The 17709-nt window shown below is 43.6% G+C and overlaps 1 protein-coding gene across 2 annotated transcripts in view; it reads right to left on the reverse strand.

Annotated features, from left to right (window-relative positions):
• The window catches only part of SMC6 (structural maintenance of chromosomes 6), a 55927-nt gene that overhangs the window by 15876 nt on the left and 22342 nt on the right, over positions 1-17709 (reverse strand). For both annotated transcript variants that reach the window (XM_060186587.1, XM_060186585.1), the window contains exons 13-19: positions 17142-17320; positions 16351-16555; positions 14470-14584; positions 13841-14001; positions 10239-10374; positions 9003-9083; positions 7355-7525 (exon numbers count right to left, since the gene is read on the reverse strand). In XM_060186587.1, the coding sequence (XP_060042570.1) occupies positions 7355-7525; positions 9003-9083; positions 10239-10374; positions 13841-14001; positions 14470-14584; positions 16351-16555; positions 17142-17320 (1048 nt within the window). The remainder of the gene's footprint in view (positions 1-7354; positions 7526-9002; positions 9084-10238; positions 10375-13840; positions 14002-14469; positions 14585-16350; positions 16556-17141; positions 17321-17709) is intronic.

Here is a 17709-nt window from a genome sequence, read left to right on the forward strand (position 1 = left end):
GTGTAAAGCACAAGGACCGGTGTAAGGATCCCGGTTCAAGCCCCCGGCTCCCCACCTGCAGGGGAGTCGCTTCACAGGTGGTGGGTGAAGCAGGTCTGCAGGTGTCTGTCTTTCTCTCCCCCTCTGTCTTCTCCTCCTCTCTCCATTTCTCTCTGTCCTATCCAACAACGAACGACAACAAGAACAATAATGATCACAACCAGGCTACAGCAACAAGGGCAACAAAAGGGGGGGGAGGGCCTCCAGGAGCAGTGGATTCATGGTGCAGGCACTGAGCCCCAGCAATAGCCCTGGAGGCAAAAGCAACAACAACAACAAAGAAATGGTAGTGCACCCAGGAAGTGACACAGCCAACGGAGGGCTTACATGGGAGAGATTCCAGATGGGATCCTGGCACCATCTCTGCTGGAGCACAGCTCTGCTCGCACCCTCATCAGATAAAAAACAGACACCACACCACACAACTAGAAAAATGGAAAATAAGAGGGAGCGCTAAAATGCTCAGAGTTGTTGAAAAAGAAGACAATAACTAGGTGCCACTTGGCAGCAAGCAAGGTGGCTTAGTGGTCAAGTGCACATTTGCTTTAACTTGTGAGTGCATCACACACACTCCTACTTGGCTAACCCAAAAAGAAGGAAATACAGAGGGCAAACAGGAACCATTAAAACACAAACATCAGTTAGCCATCACTTTTAAGAGGAAATACTGAACGAATTCCTTATAGGACAGAGTATAACAAGGATTCCTAGTCCCATAAAATAATTTAGATCAACTTGATTAAAATTAGAGTCAAATGCTTCTTCTGCACTGACTGCTGATGATGCGGTTTTAGTTCAGTCTGTCACACAACAGGATTGGCTCTATACTCTCAGAACTCTGCTGTACACCATCTTTATGGTTTTTTTTTTTTTTTTTTTTTTCTGATGTAGTGTTTAGAGCAACAGAATTTTCTCTCAGCACTCTTTTTTAGCGGCATTCTGTAAAGTCTGGTATGTTTTTCATGTTTTGAAAGAAATTAAAAAAAGAATTACGACTTCTTTCCTGGACCACGGTCATTTAGAAGGATGCTAATTTTATGTTTGGAAGTTACCCTTTATCGCTCTGTTGTTAATTTCTAGTTTGATTTCATGATGGCTAAAAACAAAAAGACTATTGGATTAACTGTTGAGTTTATTTTAGGAGGCGTGGAATTCCTGAAACTCTTGAGTTTTCAATTGGCCTTTCATCTAAGAGTTACTTATTCATTTGGTTTGTTAAACAAAAACTGTTACAGTTTTAGGTATGCTAGCCCCAAGGCAGAGACCCAGATGTCAACCAACAGAGAAATGGATAAACAAGTTGTAGTTAATCAAACATAATGAATTGCTACTCACCAACAGAAAGGAACGATTTACTGATCCAAGTAACAGTAGCAACGAATATTCTAACAAAAAAAAGTTTACCCTTTTGTTTTATTGGCCTTTTCCTGGTCATCACCAGAGCTCCACTCCTACAGTCTGACCTTTTCAGACAGAGAAACACAGAGACACAGAAAGTACAAAGGACAGAAAGAGCTCACAGCACTGAAGTCCCCTTCACTGTGGTAGAAGCTGAGGTCAAAGCTAGTTGCACTGACAGCGAAACAGGGGCCCTACCTACCCGGGTGAACTACCTAGTGGCCCTCTTCCCCAAACCTCCAGAATACAAGCTGTATTGCTGGAGAGCGTTCAATTCTGAGAAGACGTCAAAACCCAGAAGCAAGGGTACACAAAATGTGGTTCCGTCTTTTAAAACTCTAGAAACATCAATAGTTTTAACAAAAGCCAGACTGACGGCTGTGTGTGTGTGTGGGGGGGTATGCAGGGAGGGGCATAAGTAACCGCAAGGACAAGGCCATGGTCCTTTCCTGAGGACCCGGGTTCCTGGGTGTGTGCACACCAACACTTCTCAGCTTTTCTATTTGCATGTGCTCGTCACACACCAGCGGCAGTGCGGCCACTGTTTTCCATGAGTCACTGGACTGAATTCTAGTCGATTCACTTGTTTTTCTCAGTCCACCATGGTCATATATATTGCCACCGATCATATTTAGCCTCAAAGAATTACTGTGATAAACAGAAAGAGGCAAGTTTAAAGCCATAGTTTCATTAAAGGCAAAATACCTGGAGAGACGCCGAAAGGAAAAAGAACTTTTGAAACTGTCTAAGAATTTGTCTTTGGAATTACTTCACATGACAGGTTATTTATTTAACCTGAGAGTACAGTTAAATGCATCTTCTTCATCTTGCCAAAGAGCCCTACCATTCCTGATTTATAGGTTAATAGCTGAGGTTTTATAAGAGTTCTATTAAAAATAAAAACACTTGTTATGAGGAGGTAAGTGGCTTCTTTAATCAATTTTCTTCTAAGAAGCAAAGAAAATGAGTGCAAGTTTATACAGCAGGAAGGACAACTGGAAAGTTGGGATGCCTGCTAAATAGCAGAGGCTGGACAGCAATGTTTGCTATGGTAGAGTTGAAAAAAAAAAATCCAGGCCCAGATTTGCTTTAGAGAACCAATTCAGCTCTGAGGAGTCAAAGGATAAATTTGATCAGGGCACATTTCTGCCAGTTAATCTCTCCTCCTGGCATCTTTGGAGAAGCAGAGAATTACTTGTAAAATAAGGTGAAAGGAACCTCAGTTTTTAATATCCCTTTCTCTACGTTCGCCACAGTCGACTTGTCTTTGTTTGCCTGGGAGTCATTCAGGTCAAAGGCAGCAGCACACCAACCAGATGTTCGCTAACAAACTCAGGTTACTGCCGACGAAGGGGGATCCAAAGACAGTAAAAGCCAGTAAGGTGATACTCATCCTGATTCTGAGCTGAAATCAAAGACGAAGCACATTGAAACTGAAATGTTGAAAGGATTCTAAACTTGTGGTGTTTCTAAGCCTCCAGGAAGTTAAAGTTGGGCCAGGAGGTAGCATAATGGTCACATACAAAGACTTTTCTTTCATGCCTGAGGTCTCAGGTTCAATCCCCAGCACCACCATAAGCCAGAGTCCTCCAGTTTGAAGCCTGCCTCACATAACAGTGAAGGAAAATTCAATGCTGAGATGTCCAGATGTGTCCTTTCTTCTATCTGAAAAAGTAAAGCCTGGAGTAAAGTCCCAGAATAGAAAGAAAGAAAAAAAAAAAAAAAAAAAAAAAAAACATAGTCTTGAAGAAAATGGAGTAGGGCTGGGGGCCTAGTCCACATGAGGAGTGCGCCGCTTTGCCGTGTGCAGGACCCAGTTTAGAGCCTGGCCCCCCAGTGCCTGAAGGAAGCCTCAGTGCTATGGCTTCTTGTACTATCCATGCCCGTCTCTACCGTACAATTCAAAGCAAACACAAAACTCTAGAGGCTAGAAAGAATCTACTTATTTAAAACCTACATCCGTTATAAGGTTTGAAGAACAACCCCCAAAACTAGTTCTTAAGACTTGCTGAGAACATAGACAGACTTGGCACAAACTCCCTCTGGGGTTCAGAAACGGGAGGTTGTCCTTCGACAGAGTGCAGACTGCACGTGGGTCAACTCTGCGACTCCAGCGTGAAGGCTGCAGTCATCAGTTCCAGCTGACTGTCTAATGTGAGAAAGCGATTCCCTAAGCCCGGGCTTCAACAGGAACACAGTGAAGCAGAGAGCTCTGTGCCTCACGGTCCTGCTGTGTGAGGGTGACAGTGTGACATGAGGCTGGGGAGCAAAACACTTGCCACCATAGATGCAGTTTTACTGCCATGCTCAAGGTCCTGGCTTTCGGTTATTAGCAGCCGATTTAAAGAGAGAATTCTTTAAAAAAAAATTTTTTTTAAACCATCTTTATTTATTTATTGGATAGAGACAGCCAGGAATCGAGATGTGCAGGGAAATTGTGCCGATGCAGTCACATCTGCCATGTTGTCCCCTCAAGCTACTGCTAGTTCCCGCTAGAGCTGGGACATGCGAGAGTTGGGACATTCTCGGAGCACCTGTTCCACCATGTTGTGCCCTCAGGGCATTGTCTATTTCCCCCGCCAAAGTTGAAGTGCTTTGGTCACTCCTCCCCCTTCCCATTCTCATGAGAGTTATCATCCTATCCTGGAGTGCTCTGGTTACTCCTCCCCCTTTTCCCATTCTCGTGAAAGCTACTCCTATAAAAGCCCTTCTTCTTCCACACCTCGGTCTCTTGCCAGCGCTCCAATCGGTGTTCAGACGCAGGAAAGGTTACTGCGTGAGGCGGCCATTTTCGCTACCTCCACATGGCCCAACCTGCTTCTCTAGCACCCAACTCTGAGGTGCCAGCGCAAATAAAGATTTGTGTTCCCTCTTCACTCCTCTCTTCTCCGCGGCACACAACAACAGAGATGGAAGGGGATGGTAGAGAGGGAAAATCAGAGAGACACCTGCAACCCTGCTTCACCACTTGTGAAGCTTTTCCCCTGCAGGTGGGGGCCAGGGGCTCGAACCTGGGTCCTTATGCACTGTAACATGTGCGCTCAACCAGGTGCACTACCACCCGGCCCTGAGAAAGAATTCTTGCTGCCTTCTGCCCACATTTTCCTTTTTAAAACTTATTTGTGGAAGTCGGGCGGTAGCGCAGCTGGTTAAACGCAGGTGGCACAAAGCGCAAAGACTGGCCTAAGGATCCTGGTTCGAGCCCCCAGCTCCCCACCTGCAGGGGAGTCGCTTCACAGGCGGTGAAGCAGGTCTGCAGGTGTCTGTCTTTCTCTCCCTGTCTTCCCCTCCTCTCTCCATTTCTCTCTGTCCTGTCCAACAACGATGACATCAACAACAACAATAATAACTACAACAATAAAACAATATGGGCAACAAAAGGGAATAAGTAAATAAATATTAAAAAACAAAAACTTATTCGTGAACTCCCAGTTCCAGGAGTTGCTTTAGCCAATTGGTCCCTGAAAATGCAAAGCACAGCTTACTCATCACTTCTTGTTTGTGATTTTAAATTGTCTGGTATGAGCAAATCAGCGGAAGATTTTTCTCCATATTGTCTTAGCATATTTCATCATTTTGATTGAGTAGCTAGTCAATCCTTTATCTTTTCTCCCCTTCCTGTGACAGGGAGGTATGTCACTGGCAGGAGGAATAAGCCAGAGTTGCAAGTGTGAAACCCCAGATTCAATCCCAGAAATACTCACACCGGAGTGGTACTCTGGCAGCTTTTAGTCATGAGAGAAAAAAAAAATCTTAAAAACAACTCTAGTTTCTAAGTATTGAATTCTGTCTACTCCTTTCAAAAAATATTTTTATTACATTTTAATATGAGAGAGGAGAAGGGGGGAGAGAAAGGGGGAGGGGGAAGGGGAACAGAGGGAGAGGAGAGGAGAGGAGAGGAGAGGAGAGGAGAGGAGAGGAGAGGAGAGGAGAGGAGAGGAGAGACGAGACGGAAGACAATGAGAGAAAGATCAGAGCGCTGCTCAGTTCTGGCTTATGATGATGTTGGGAACTGAAACTGGGACCTTGGAACCTCAGACACGAGTGTCTCTTATTTATCTTTTCTGCTATTTCCCCAGACCAAATCCAGTCTATTCTTGTCAGGCTGAGCTTCACTGACGGGAGACAGATGACCAGGGACTCATGGTCGAGCTGTACGCAGTACCTCTTTATTCATGCAGGACGCAGCGCAATCTATACCAAGCTAGACTAAACTAACAACTAACTAAAACGAACAATGTTGTCTTTATATATACTTCCCAAGTAGGGTGTGAACAGATGTGACTTAGAGAGGGTGGAGAGAAAAGTGACTGGTGAAAATCAGGGTGTGACAAGGAGAGGATCAGGGTGTGACAAGGAGAGGGGGTGGAGCAGGTGAGAATTCTACCACTAAACCACCAATGCCCTGGAGGGAAGGTGGTGCTTTATGTAAATGTAAAAGTGATTTATGTAACTAGACGGCAGTGGTTATGTAAATAGAATGCAGTGTTAAGCAGGGGGGATTTAAACCAAATGAAACAGAAGGGGTTTTTAAAAGCAGAATTAGAAGATACCAACATATTCTTGACAAAGTTTATTACTGTGGCTTTCTGTATTTTAATTATTTCCCTGTAGTAACTCTTATGTTATCCTCAGTATTAGTTTTAATACCTTTTTCTTCTTCGTAGTCTAAATACTTATATTTTATATTCTTCTTAAACAGTTATTTTTTTTCCCATTTAAAAAAAAATCTTATCCCAAATAGAAAATATTAAACCACCTTGGGTTATAATGGCAGACAGACATCCCAGCCATATGGGAGAAACCCGCCACAAACAGGGAAAAGGTGTGCTAGGCCGCTCCTCCTCTAACATCCTTTTATATTCTCCCAACTCTGAAAATTTTAGAAAAAATAACTGAAAATGAAGACAGTTATAATAAAGTTCATATGCATGCAAATTCCTAAAGACTTCTAAAATATCTGAGTACACGTTAACTCAATGGGTGTGATTTCCTGTTGAGAAAGCAGAGGGTATACTCACATATCAGCAGCATACCCCTCTCCTCTCCAATTCTACGGCCCACTCTTCTTAGTAACTTAGAAATCACACTTGAAGTCCTGAACATAATCAAGTTGTTCACAGGAGCAGTGCTGTGATGGGGAGGTGACTCAGGGGGAGAGCACAGGACTTGCATGTGTAAGGTCCCAAGTCCCATCCCTGACACCGCGAGACTGGCGTGATGCTCTGGTTCACAGTTTCTCTGAGAAGTAGGTTGTTTTTAATGATCAGTCAGGAAGTGACTGACAGCTAAGCTATCAAACAACACAGGTAAAATTTTAAAATGTACTCTTAAATGATTTTATTTCCCTAAAGTGGTTTCCAAAAACACGTATTAAGAAAGAAAAATGTGAACTAGATTCGGGAAAGTAACGGAGCTATGACAACAGGCAGGGTCTGGTGGCACTTTATTTTCTAGTCCTTGAGCTACTGAAACAACAGAGCAGGCAAGCAATAAAGCAGTACAGACAGATAAAGTGTCTAACAAACAGGGCGGTGGGGGGAGATAGCACATGGTTATGCAAAGAGACTCTCAGGCCAGAGGCTCCAAAGTCCCCTGCCTCACCATAAGCCATAAAAGAGAGAGAAAAAGAGAGAGAGAGAGAGAGAGAGAGAAAAGGAAAAAAAAAAAGATCTAAGAAAGTGGTAATAAAAGTTGTCATCTACTGAGGAGGAAAAAAAAATGGCAATTTATTCACCCAAAGACATGAGCAGGAACAGTTAATTCTAACTGGTGTAATAAAAATTTGACCAGTAGCCATTTCTGTGGTTATATGTATGTTTAACTTTAAATTCCTCTAGAGAAATGTCTAGTGAGTACACCGAGATATGAACACAAACTGAAACGTCTATGTAGCAGGGAAAAAGCTCATCTTTACCTTAAGCGGGTCTGCCTGCTCTGAGAGCTGGTTGATTTTCAGTTTAATTGCATCATACTTCTTTTCTGCTTCTATTTTCAGACTTCTGAGATGTTCCATATTTTCTCTTTGTTGCTCCATATTTTTCTCAACCATTTTCATTTTTATTTTATTTTCATGAGCTTCATCTTCCTGGTAATATTTAGAGAGCACACAGAAATAATTGATGAAGACAGGAGAAATAAAGTAGAAACTAAGGTTACTAATCAAAGCTAAAGGTGAGTTCTTGCTAGAGTAAAGCCACAGGCTCATAGTCCAGCCTTCACCATTTCATGCAGTTCTTGGTATAGACACCTAGTGAATACTTATTCATTTTTTAATATTTACTTATTCCCTTTTGTTGCTCTTGTTGTTTCACTGTTGTAGTTATTACTGTTGTCTTCATCGTTGGATAGGACAGAGAGAAATGGAGAGAGGAGGGGAAGACAGAGAGAGGGGGAGAGAAAGACAGACACCTGCAGACCTGCTTCACCGCCTGTGGAGCGACTCCCCTGCAGGTGGGGAGCCGGGGGCTCAAACCGGGATCCTCCCGCCGGTCCTTGCGCTTCACGTCACGTGTACTTAACCCGCTGTGCTATCGCCCAACTCCCAAATACTTATTCATCTTAAAAAACTTAGCAATCTATGTATTACAGTAACTCAGAAAAGACTGATGAACAGTTGCCCAATTAAAAGAAAAAAAAATGTATGTTTGACAAATCCTTGATACAATACACGATCAGGAAACAAGAAAAGCATGTAAGGGTGTCAGCAACGATGGACCAAGATGACGTTCGTTGATTAGGACCAACAGGCACTACACTAGGACTGTTGTTGTTACTGTTGTTTCAGAGTTGAGACTAGAAAGCACAACTAAGTTTGGATGGTTTTATTTCACGCAGTGCAAGAAAAATTCAGTAACTCTTCACACGGTTCTATGTTCAAAGCATCAGGAGAAATCTGAAGTTCTATATTATCTGTAAATAAAAATATCTCCTCTGCAAGTAAAAGCCACGTTCTGTCCCCTCCCCCAAATGAAGGTAGAGTCATAGAGAGTAGCTTAACGTAGCCCACTCCCCACCAAACTGGAGGAAGTTGTGGTGCTGTGGTGTCTTTCACAATCTCTCTGCCTCTTTGCTTCTCTCACTGTGAAAAAAGTCGTCCTGGAGAGGGAGACGCCTTGATAATGAAAAAAGAAAAAACTTACAAGAAGTTAAAAAAAAAAAAAAAGGAAGTAGATCCTGTCAACTTAAAAGAGACTTTTCCATTAATGTTACTTTAAAAAAAAACATTTTATATTTATTTTCCCTTTTGTTGCCTCTGTTTTTTTTATTGCTGTTGTAGTTATTATTGTTGCTGTTATTGATGATGTCATTGTTGGATAGGACAGAGAGAAACAGAGAGAGGAGGGGAAGACAGAGGGGGGAGAGAAAGATAGACACCTGCAGATCTGCTTCACTGCTTGTGAAGTGACGCCCCTGCAGGCGGAGAGCTGGGGGCTCGAACCGGGATCCTTATGCTGGTCCTTGCGCTTTGCGCCACGTGCGCTTAACCCACTGTGCTACCTACCACCTGACTCCCTAACGTTACATTTAAATAGAAGAAGAAATTGAAAATAAAAACTTCTTACCAAGGTGGCAATATCTACAGACTGGTGTTCTTCTATATTCTCAAGCTCCCGAATTTCGGAACAATTTTTCCTTATTTTCATCTGGAAAGAAAGTATTTAAATTTTAGTAACATATATAAGTTCTGTTCTCACTTAAATGACTTTATAATAAAAGGGATACTGAATAAACCAAAGTTAAGTGTAAAGATTGCTATGACCAACCTCCCTGGTAATCCATCCTCAAGTAGCAAAAGATAGAAATACCACATCTTAGCATTTACGATGACGACAATGTGGAATCTAGAGAGAAAACATTTTTTCTGAAACTCTAAATCTCACATGATGAACTAGTGCAATCCAAGTGCTACCTGACAGATACTTCTGAGATACTTCTTTTCTATGTGTGCCATGAGGTCACGGCTGTTTCATTGAGTATTTTGACTACCATCTCCCCACTAGTGTACTGTACGAGGCATAATGATGCAAACTAAATGTTTTACTGTGGTTTCCATAAAGATATTTACAGCATTCTTAAATTTTGTTCTATTGCACCTGGGACCCCAGAATCTTAGGCACAAGGTTCTACTGCACAGCCATTGTGCTTTGCCTGGCCTTGCTTAAATTGCTTGACAGTGTAAATACTGGTAAACTCAAACCAACCTATTTAAGTCTGTTGTATGCTTTACATTGGGTTGTTCTAGCTCTCCCCCTGCCAAGAAAATTGGTTCAGTCCTGCTAGTTTCGCGGGCCCGCTTGTCCCCACCCCAAGGAACCCCGAGAGAGTTCCAGAGTTAGAGAGTGCTTGGTGCCGCCGTGGGGGAAAGAGGCAGCAGAGTTCTGTTTGGTGATTAGTTTGGTTTAGTTATTGCTGTCATCGTTACTGGATAGGACAGAGAGAAATGAAGAGAGGAGAGGAAGACGGGGAGAGAAAGATAACACACTTGCAGACCTGCTTCACCACCTGTGAAGGGACTCCCCTGCAGTTGGGGAGCCGGGGGCTCGAACCGGGATCCTCACACTGGTCCTTGAGCTTTGTGCCCCCTGCACTTAAGCCGCTGTGCTACCGCCTGATTCCCCTACCTTCTATTTGTTTGGTAGAGCACAATCTCACTACTCCAGATACCTTTTCTCCTTCAGACAGAGATGGCACTGCACCCCTTCCCCAGCCAGCGTTGCTGGAACCAGGACACAGCCTACCTGTAACGCATGACATGGTCTGATGGGTCCTACCCAGGGGCTGCCTCTTCAACCCCTTACCTTCAGTTCTTTAGAATGCAGCTGACACTTTCTCAGAAAATCTTCATTGCGCCCAATATCTTTTTCAAGGGTAGACAAGTGCTGCTGGAGATTTAAAATCTGGGCCTTCTTGTTTTCAATCTCATTCTCCAACTCACTTGACAGAAAAAAAAAAAAAGAGGATAAAATGCTTTAAATCTTCTGAATATTTACAATAGACTTGTGAAACTAATTTGTTAATGATAGGAAAATACAAAGATTTCAAAAAAGAACGGAAACTGGAGTCAAGTCTTCTTTTATTAACAGTATGTATCATTTTTGTGTGTGTGACACAGTGACAAGTACAGGAAGACACAGAATTCAGACATGCAGGGATTACAAGTGGCTTTTGTTTTCTGACTCCGATTTTTCAGTAGTTTAAAAAATCGCCATCAACTTTTTGTGTGTCATCTCCAGGGCTCCAGTGCTCTGGACTTTTCCATTTAGAGATGCAGAGAAATCAGTACCAGCTCTTCTTCCAGTGCAGTGGGGCCCAGGATCAAACCAGGGCAAAGCTGGGCACGATTCAGGTAAGCTACTGCCGCCAACCGGACAATGACTGTGTCTCAGCTTCCAAAGGACCAGCCTGGTTCAGGCCGACACAAATGCAGAAAGTCACTTAGGTATCATTAGGATTTGGTAACTTTCAAGCAAGTGAAAGCTTGAAGGCATGGGGAAAAAAAGAAACAAAAAAACAAAACCCTTTAAACACCAATGTTCACCCAGCTTTTACATAGAGTAGCACTGGCATAATGTACCTGCACTTCTGTTCACCTGACTACCGTATAGTTACATGTGCTCAGTCAAGAACTGGGAAGACCTGACTTTAAATCATGGCACAGCAGCCATGTCCTGCACTTCTGTTTACCTGACTACCATATAGTTACATGTGCTCAGTCAAGAACTGGGAAGACCTGACTTTAAATCATGGCACAGCGGCCATGTCCAGCACTTCTGTTTACCTGACTACCATATAGTTAGTTACATGTGCTCAGTCAAGAACTGGGAAGACCTGACTTAAAATCATGGCACAGCGGCCATGTCCAGTGGAGAAGCAATTACAGAAGCCAGACCTCCCACCTTCTGCACTCTACAAAGAATTTTGGTCCATACTCCCAGGGGGATAAAGAACAGGGAAGTTTCCAATGGAGACGTGGAAGTCTGGTGGTGGGAATTGTACCCTTGTTATCTTACAATCCTGTTAATCATTATGAAATCATGAAAAAAAAAAGAAAATAAATTGGTGTATTGCACCAAAGTAAAAGACTCTGGGGTAGAGCTGGGGTTCAGGTCCTAGGACATGATGACACAGGAGGACCTAGTGGGGGTTGAATAGAAATGTGGAAAACTCAGACACTGGACAAACTTGCATTTTTACTGCTGACTGTACGCCATTAATTCCGCCAATAAAGAACTTAAAAAGACTAGGGAGTCAGGCAGTAGCACAGCTGGTTAAGCGCACGGACCGGCGGAAGGATCCCAGTTCGAGCCCCTGGCTCCCCACCTGCAGGGAAGTTGCTTCACAGGCAGTGAAGCAGGTCTGCAGGTGTCTATCTTTCTCTCCCCCTGTCTTTCCCTCCTCTCTCCATTTCTCTGTCCTATCCAACAACAACGACATCAATAATAACTACAACAATAAAACAACAAGGGGAACATAAGGGAATAAATATAAAAAAATTTTAAAAAATAAAGAAATTTAAAAACGAAGAAGGGAAAAAAGAATGAAAAAAAATTCATGGCACAACAGACAAAAAGCTGCCACTTTAACACAGGCACACTTAAGCAATTGCGGACTTTCACGTAGTCTGTGCAAAAGATGCTGTGCAAATTAAAATGGTGGGGGGGGGTGTTAGGAAATAGTTCACCTGGCAGGTCATGTGCTTCCCCAAGCGTGAAACCCCAGGTTCTAGTCTTGGTGCCACCTGGGAGCACCATGGCACCAGGAAGGAAGTTCCACAGTCGGTGGCCTGGGAGTCTCCCTATCCCACCCCCACCCTGTCCAAGGAAAAAGGAGGAAGAGGAGCATGCAGACACAGAGCTCCGACAGTGCAAATAAATAGAAAGAAAGTGAAGACTACACAACATTGATTCCCTTGTCATTTAATTCTGTTCCGCTGCTAAGTATAAAATTTGGTAGAGACTTTACGATAGCCCCACAGTTTACTTCCCCTGATGCTACTCTCACAGCACAAGGAAGACTAGTTCCACCTGCAGTGGGGAGGTCTGTATGAACACAACAGTCATTTCTCAAACCTCGAGCCATTTAGGAAACTTTCACATTAGGGGCCGACTGGTGGTTCCCCCAGTAGAGTGCAGACACCACCATGTGTGAGGACCTGGGTTCAAGCCCCGTGTCGTGTCCCCCCTCTGCATGGGAGGGGTGCGTTACTGATGGAGCAGTGTTGCAGGTATCTCTCCTGGTGTGTCTTCCTCAAAAAGAAAAACAAGTCACCAGGAAGGGTAAAGTCCTGTAGGCACAGAGCCGGGGGCGAAAGACAAAACCAAAACTTGCATTTTCTTAAATCTTTTCTTCTTTTTATGGCGGCCAGGGCTCACTGCTGGGGCTCGGTGCTGGCTAGACGCATCCCCTGCTCCTGAGGGGGGAGGGCGGGCAGTGGCAGAGAGCGAGCTGGACACCTGCAGCCCTGCCTCCCTGCCTCTTGGCCTCTTAAGCTCCCAGCTCTTAAAACATAAAGTCTTCTAGATCATTATTCAGCTCCAAGTCATCAATTAATCCAATACAGTAGCTTACCCGGGAAGCTCACACACACACACACACACACACACACACACACACACACACACATACATGCATGTGTATTTCACATGTGGTATGTGAGGCCTCAAACATGTGTCTTGTCACTGACACACATCCCTGGCTTAGGGTTGATAAAACTCAGGAGTTATAAAAACACAAGGAGGAAGCTTTCTTGATAACCACCCTGCCGCCTCCCCCCAATTAAAATCTTATTCATGTGCTTAAGTGGCATTTTGTTTAATCTATCAATGTGTCTTCTATAGAAGCATTATTTCCCAATATTATATTCAAACTACACTGCTTTTTTTTTTAAACAATGCATGTACAAACTATTGTATTTACTGGCGACTATAAAACATTAATCCCTCAATAAAGGGGAAAAAGGTTAAGAAAAAAAAAAAAAACTACACTGCTTAATTTTCTCATTTAAACTGTGCAGCTCAAAGGTAACAGAAGCTTAGTGCGGAAATGGAGCCAGAATGTGAATCAGCAAGCTCGTATTCTCTGTGAGAAAAGCAGCAGAACGAACCAGGAAGGGGCACAGTGAGAGATCTGATTCACACTCTCAGCTGAGTGGCTCATCTTCTCTGCAGATCAGCCAGTCAAGAACACTGTCTTCTCACTCCACAGCACGGCTGTCAAAGTGACGATGGACGGGAAGTAGCTGTCAACTTGGAACCCCACATTCAGCTAGCTGATGTTTCAAGAACCATCCATCATTCATATCTATTCCAAACTCCTCACTCAAAGAACAGTTTAGAGGAAAGGGATGGAACTAAACTCCAACAGAAAATGGAATAACACGACAATTATGCTGGGTACCAACCTTATTTCAGAATCCACGTCTCTGCTTAGGAACTTAGGCCTTGTATTTTCCGATGAATAGTAACGTCCTGCAAAGACCTGGTCACCATCAGCAGTAAAGGCTTCTCTACAATTCCGGGGGGGCCTTTGCGACTGCATTACTGCACGAGCCACAGAATTATTCTAAGAGAATGAGGGGGGAAAAAAAGTTTAATTAACTTTAATGAGAGAGATCCACAGAGAAAGATAGACACCATAGTACTTACTGCTCAGCTCTGGCTTACGGTGGTGCTGGGGACTGAACCTGAAACATTAAAGTCTCAGGCATCAGAGTCTTTTTGCATAACCATTATGCTATCTTCCCCAGACCTGTCCGAGTATTACTGATGCCACAACTTAACATTACTAGTTATTATTTTAATGTTAGATTATTTTAATTTAAACCTGCACATTAAATACTGCTATATAGTAAGAATCTTACAACTTTCAAGTTCAAAAAAAAAAAAACACAAAACAAACAAAAATTACCGAGTCTGCGACAGGGTAGATAATATTATATGACAAACTGACATTTTATTTCTCTATGATACAGAAGGGAAATTAGTTCTGAAAACTCAAGTATCAGAAAATTCAGCAAGCAGCTGGCCTTACTTTGATCAGGAGCACTGTTTCTATGCCGCGCATGTCAATGAGGCTATTTGCAACAACTGCGTTGTCTATTTCTAGAGCTGTGAGGACAGTTGGGAACTCTGGATGATAAGCAGCTCTAAGGGAAAAAAAAAAAAAGTTACTTTACCAAACCTGAGTTATACGTACAAATACGTGGAGAAGGGCTATCGGTAGTATTAAGACAAAGAAAATATCTAAGAATACATCCGGAGTAAGCTTATCACACAGAAGATTTTATGTAATGCCACATACACTAAGAGCAATTCTGAGCACCTTAGAAAACCGCAGCTGTTTCGAAATAGTTAATATTTTAGGAAGGATGAAATAAGTAACGGAGTCAACTATGACTGGTAGGTAAGGTTAGCCAAACGGAGAAAGTGACTAGAACCAAGCACAGCAAGACTCATCAGTGCCTTGACAAGAGCTACTTCAGCAAACAAGGTGACATCATTAAAGCTTGACAACCGTGGGTCCAGGAAAGAGAAGGAAGAGGAAAAGAGGAAATCCAACATATAGGCAACTTGGTGGAGTATTTTCTATGGTAGTCAACTTATGATAAAGTTAGGTGGGAGTGAAAGAACGAGAAAGGGGTGTGGGTGTGTGTGTGTGGGTGTGGGCGCGCGTGTGTGTTGGCGCTCTAGACATGCCCAGCTCCGTGTGTGTGTGTGTGTGTGTGTGTGTGTGTGTGTGTGTGTGTGTGTGTTGGGAGTCAACGTGTGTGTGTGTGTGTCCACACTCTAGATATGCCCAGCTCCATCAAAGAAACAGAGAAGGCAGAGGTTATGGTGGGAGATTTCTGGTGACATGCAGTCCCCAGTCAGTCTCCGGAAAGCAGGCTTCTCTCTGTCAGGAAAGAGCACTGTTTTAAGCAGGTACAGCTGCTGCTAGACGACACTGTCACTATTAGAGTTTTGTGAGCTGCAAAGTTCAGCCGCATATTCCCATGGCTCCGTAGCCTGTGACTTCTCTCATATTGACTCCGTTACAACCAGTTGCACGCTGAGAGATGCTAGAAAATGAGTCAGAAAGAGCCAATTATTCCTGTGCAGAATTAGTACTAGGCGTCAGTGACAGGAGACAGGAAAAGTATATGAAGTGGGTTCAGCAAGGTAAGGTGGAAAGCATACACAAGGCAGGAGGGAAAAAGGAAAATGGTTTCGTTACTTCTAGCAATCACTGTGGGTCTCAATTTAAGGTCAGAGGAGAACTACAGGACTCGGTGATACAGAGGCTCAGAATAAAATCATGTAATAAAGATGGTCTAGTGGTCCGGGAGGTGGCGCGGTGATAAGGCTTTGTACTCTTAAGCATGAGGTCCTGAGTTCGATCCCCGGCAGCACATGTGCCAGAGTGATGTCTGGTTCTTTCTCTCTCCTCCTATCTTTCTCACTAATAAATAGTCTTTTTTTTTTTTTTTTTTTTTAAAAGATGTTCTAATAGGGAGTAAATACCACACTCAAAACTGACATAAGGCAAAGAACCACGTTTAAAATTTAGGGCATTTCTGGTGTTTCCAAATATATGAAAGCTTTTGGGAAGTACCAAACAGTGGACTTGCAGATATCCAAACATATCCAACAGTGGGAGATAAAGAAACGTCCACGAAGCAGGCTGCAAATATCTGAAAGGAGAACCAAGACAAAAGCAGACACCACAAGGTCTCAAGGAGGGGATATTTATAAAAACTGCAAAGTCAGGAAACGTCATTTCCTCATCCTATGCCCAGGCGGAAAAGCGGGGAAAAGGCTTCATGGGATTGCAGAAGTCAGTAGCGCTTCTGGCCCCCATGGAAACATTTGTGTTCTCTCTGGCTGTGTGCATGCCTAAGCAGCAATAGTATGGATCCGACAACCAGTGCATTACCTCTGCCTTACATCATACATCTCCTTCCGGAACTCAGAAACTATGATCTGTGGCCTTGAGGTCCCTGGAGAATAAAACTTTTTCATCAGTCCCTGGAGTACTCTTTCGTCAGCATGACTATGGCACCAGTAGGCTTGCAGAAGTCCTTTCAGGCAGGATTCGATGGCCAAGGCCAGCTCGGGGTCCCGAAGGTGAATGCAGGCCCCTGGAAGTGAGAGCAAGCACAGCATGACAAGGCCTATGTGAGTAATCGTTTTGCTTGCTTTATATTTTTTTTATTTATTCCCTTTTGTTGCCCATGTTTAATTGTAGTTGTTACTGATGTCACTGTTGTTAGATAGGACAGAGAGAAATGGAGAGAGGAGGGGAAGACAGAGAGGGAGAGAAAGACAGACACCTGCAGACCTGCTTCACCGCCTGCAAAGCGACTCCCCCTGCAGGTGGGGAGCCGGGGGCTCGAGCCGGGATCCTTATGCTAGTCCTTGCGCTTTGCGCCACATGCACTTAACCCGCTGCGCTACCGCCCGACTCCCTGAATAATCATTTTCTACAGGCACTTGCACTGTTTTACCCCCAGGACAGTACTCTGAAAAAAATGGTTTACAGTTTTAAATATCCAGAAGTTAGAAAGTTTAACTTTTCTTCTTTTGTTTTCTTACAATACATGCAAGTTCTCGCAAACAACACAACTCTTCGATAACCAGAGTCTTAACAGATTCAGCAGGCCCCTTCCTGACAGTAAGAAGTCATTTCTAACGCTGAGGATTTCCTGGTTAAGTGATGACAAGTACCTAGAGGCCCTACAGGCTTATAGGCAAACTGCTTCCTTCGGTAAGCGTCATCGATGGCAGCAAGCAGGGCGGGAACGTGAGGTCCGAATCTTTTCAATCGGTCAGTTTTACTGTCCTTCAACTCCTTCAGCTGCCTCTGATTGTAGCTGAGTGTGTGCTTCACATCTAGTTCTTCTCTCCTAGGAATGCAAGTGGGGACACAGAGAGCAAGTGACAGTCACACCGAGATAGTCAATCCTGCCCCCTAACGTCTTCATACCAAGGGATGACCCAGCTACCCTGCAAATGAAGGCAGACTTCTCTATTTGTCCATGACCGACTGAGGAGCTAGAGAAATATAGCTAGAGAGTATCGGCATGAACATGAGTGATCCGTTAGTGATGACAACTAGCATCCTTGACATTGTCAAGTTGTAAGTTTAACCAAATTTTGGAAAAGTGATTTAAAAAAAAGCAGAGAAGGGGAGTCGGGCTATAGCACAGCGGGCTAAGCGCAGGTGGCGCAAAGCACAAGGACCGGCATAAGGATCCCGGTTCGAACCCCGGCTCCCCACCTGCAGGGGTATCCC

The sequence above is a fragment of the Erinaceus europaeus genome, chromosome 3 (genome assembly GCF_950295315.1).
Source record: "Erinaceus europaeus chromosome 3, mEriEur2.1, whole genome shotgun sequence".
In the NCBI taxonomy this organism is placed as follows: Eukaryota; Metazoa; Chordata; class Mammalia; order Eulipotyphla; family Erinaceidae; genus Erinaceus; species Erinaceus europaeus.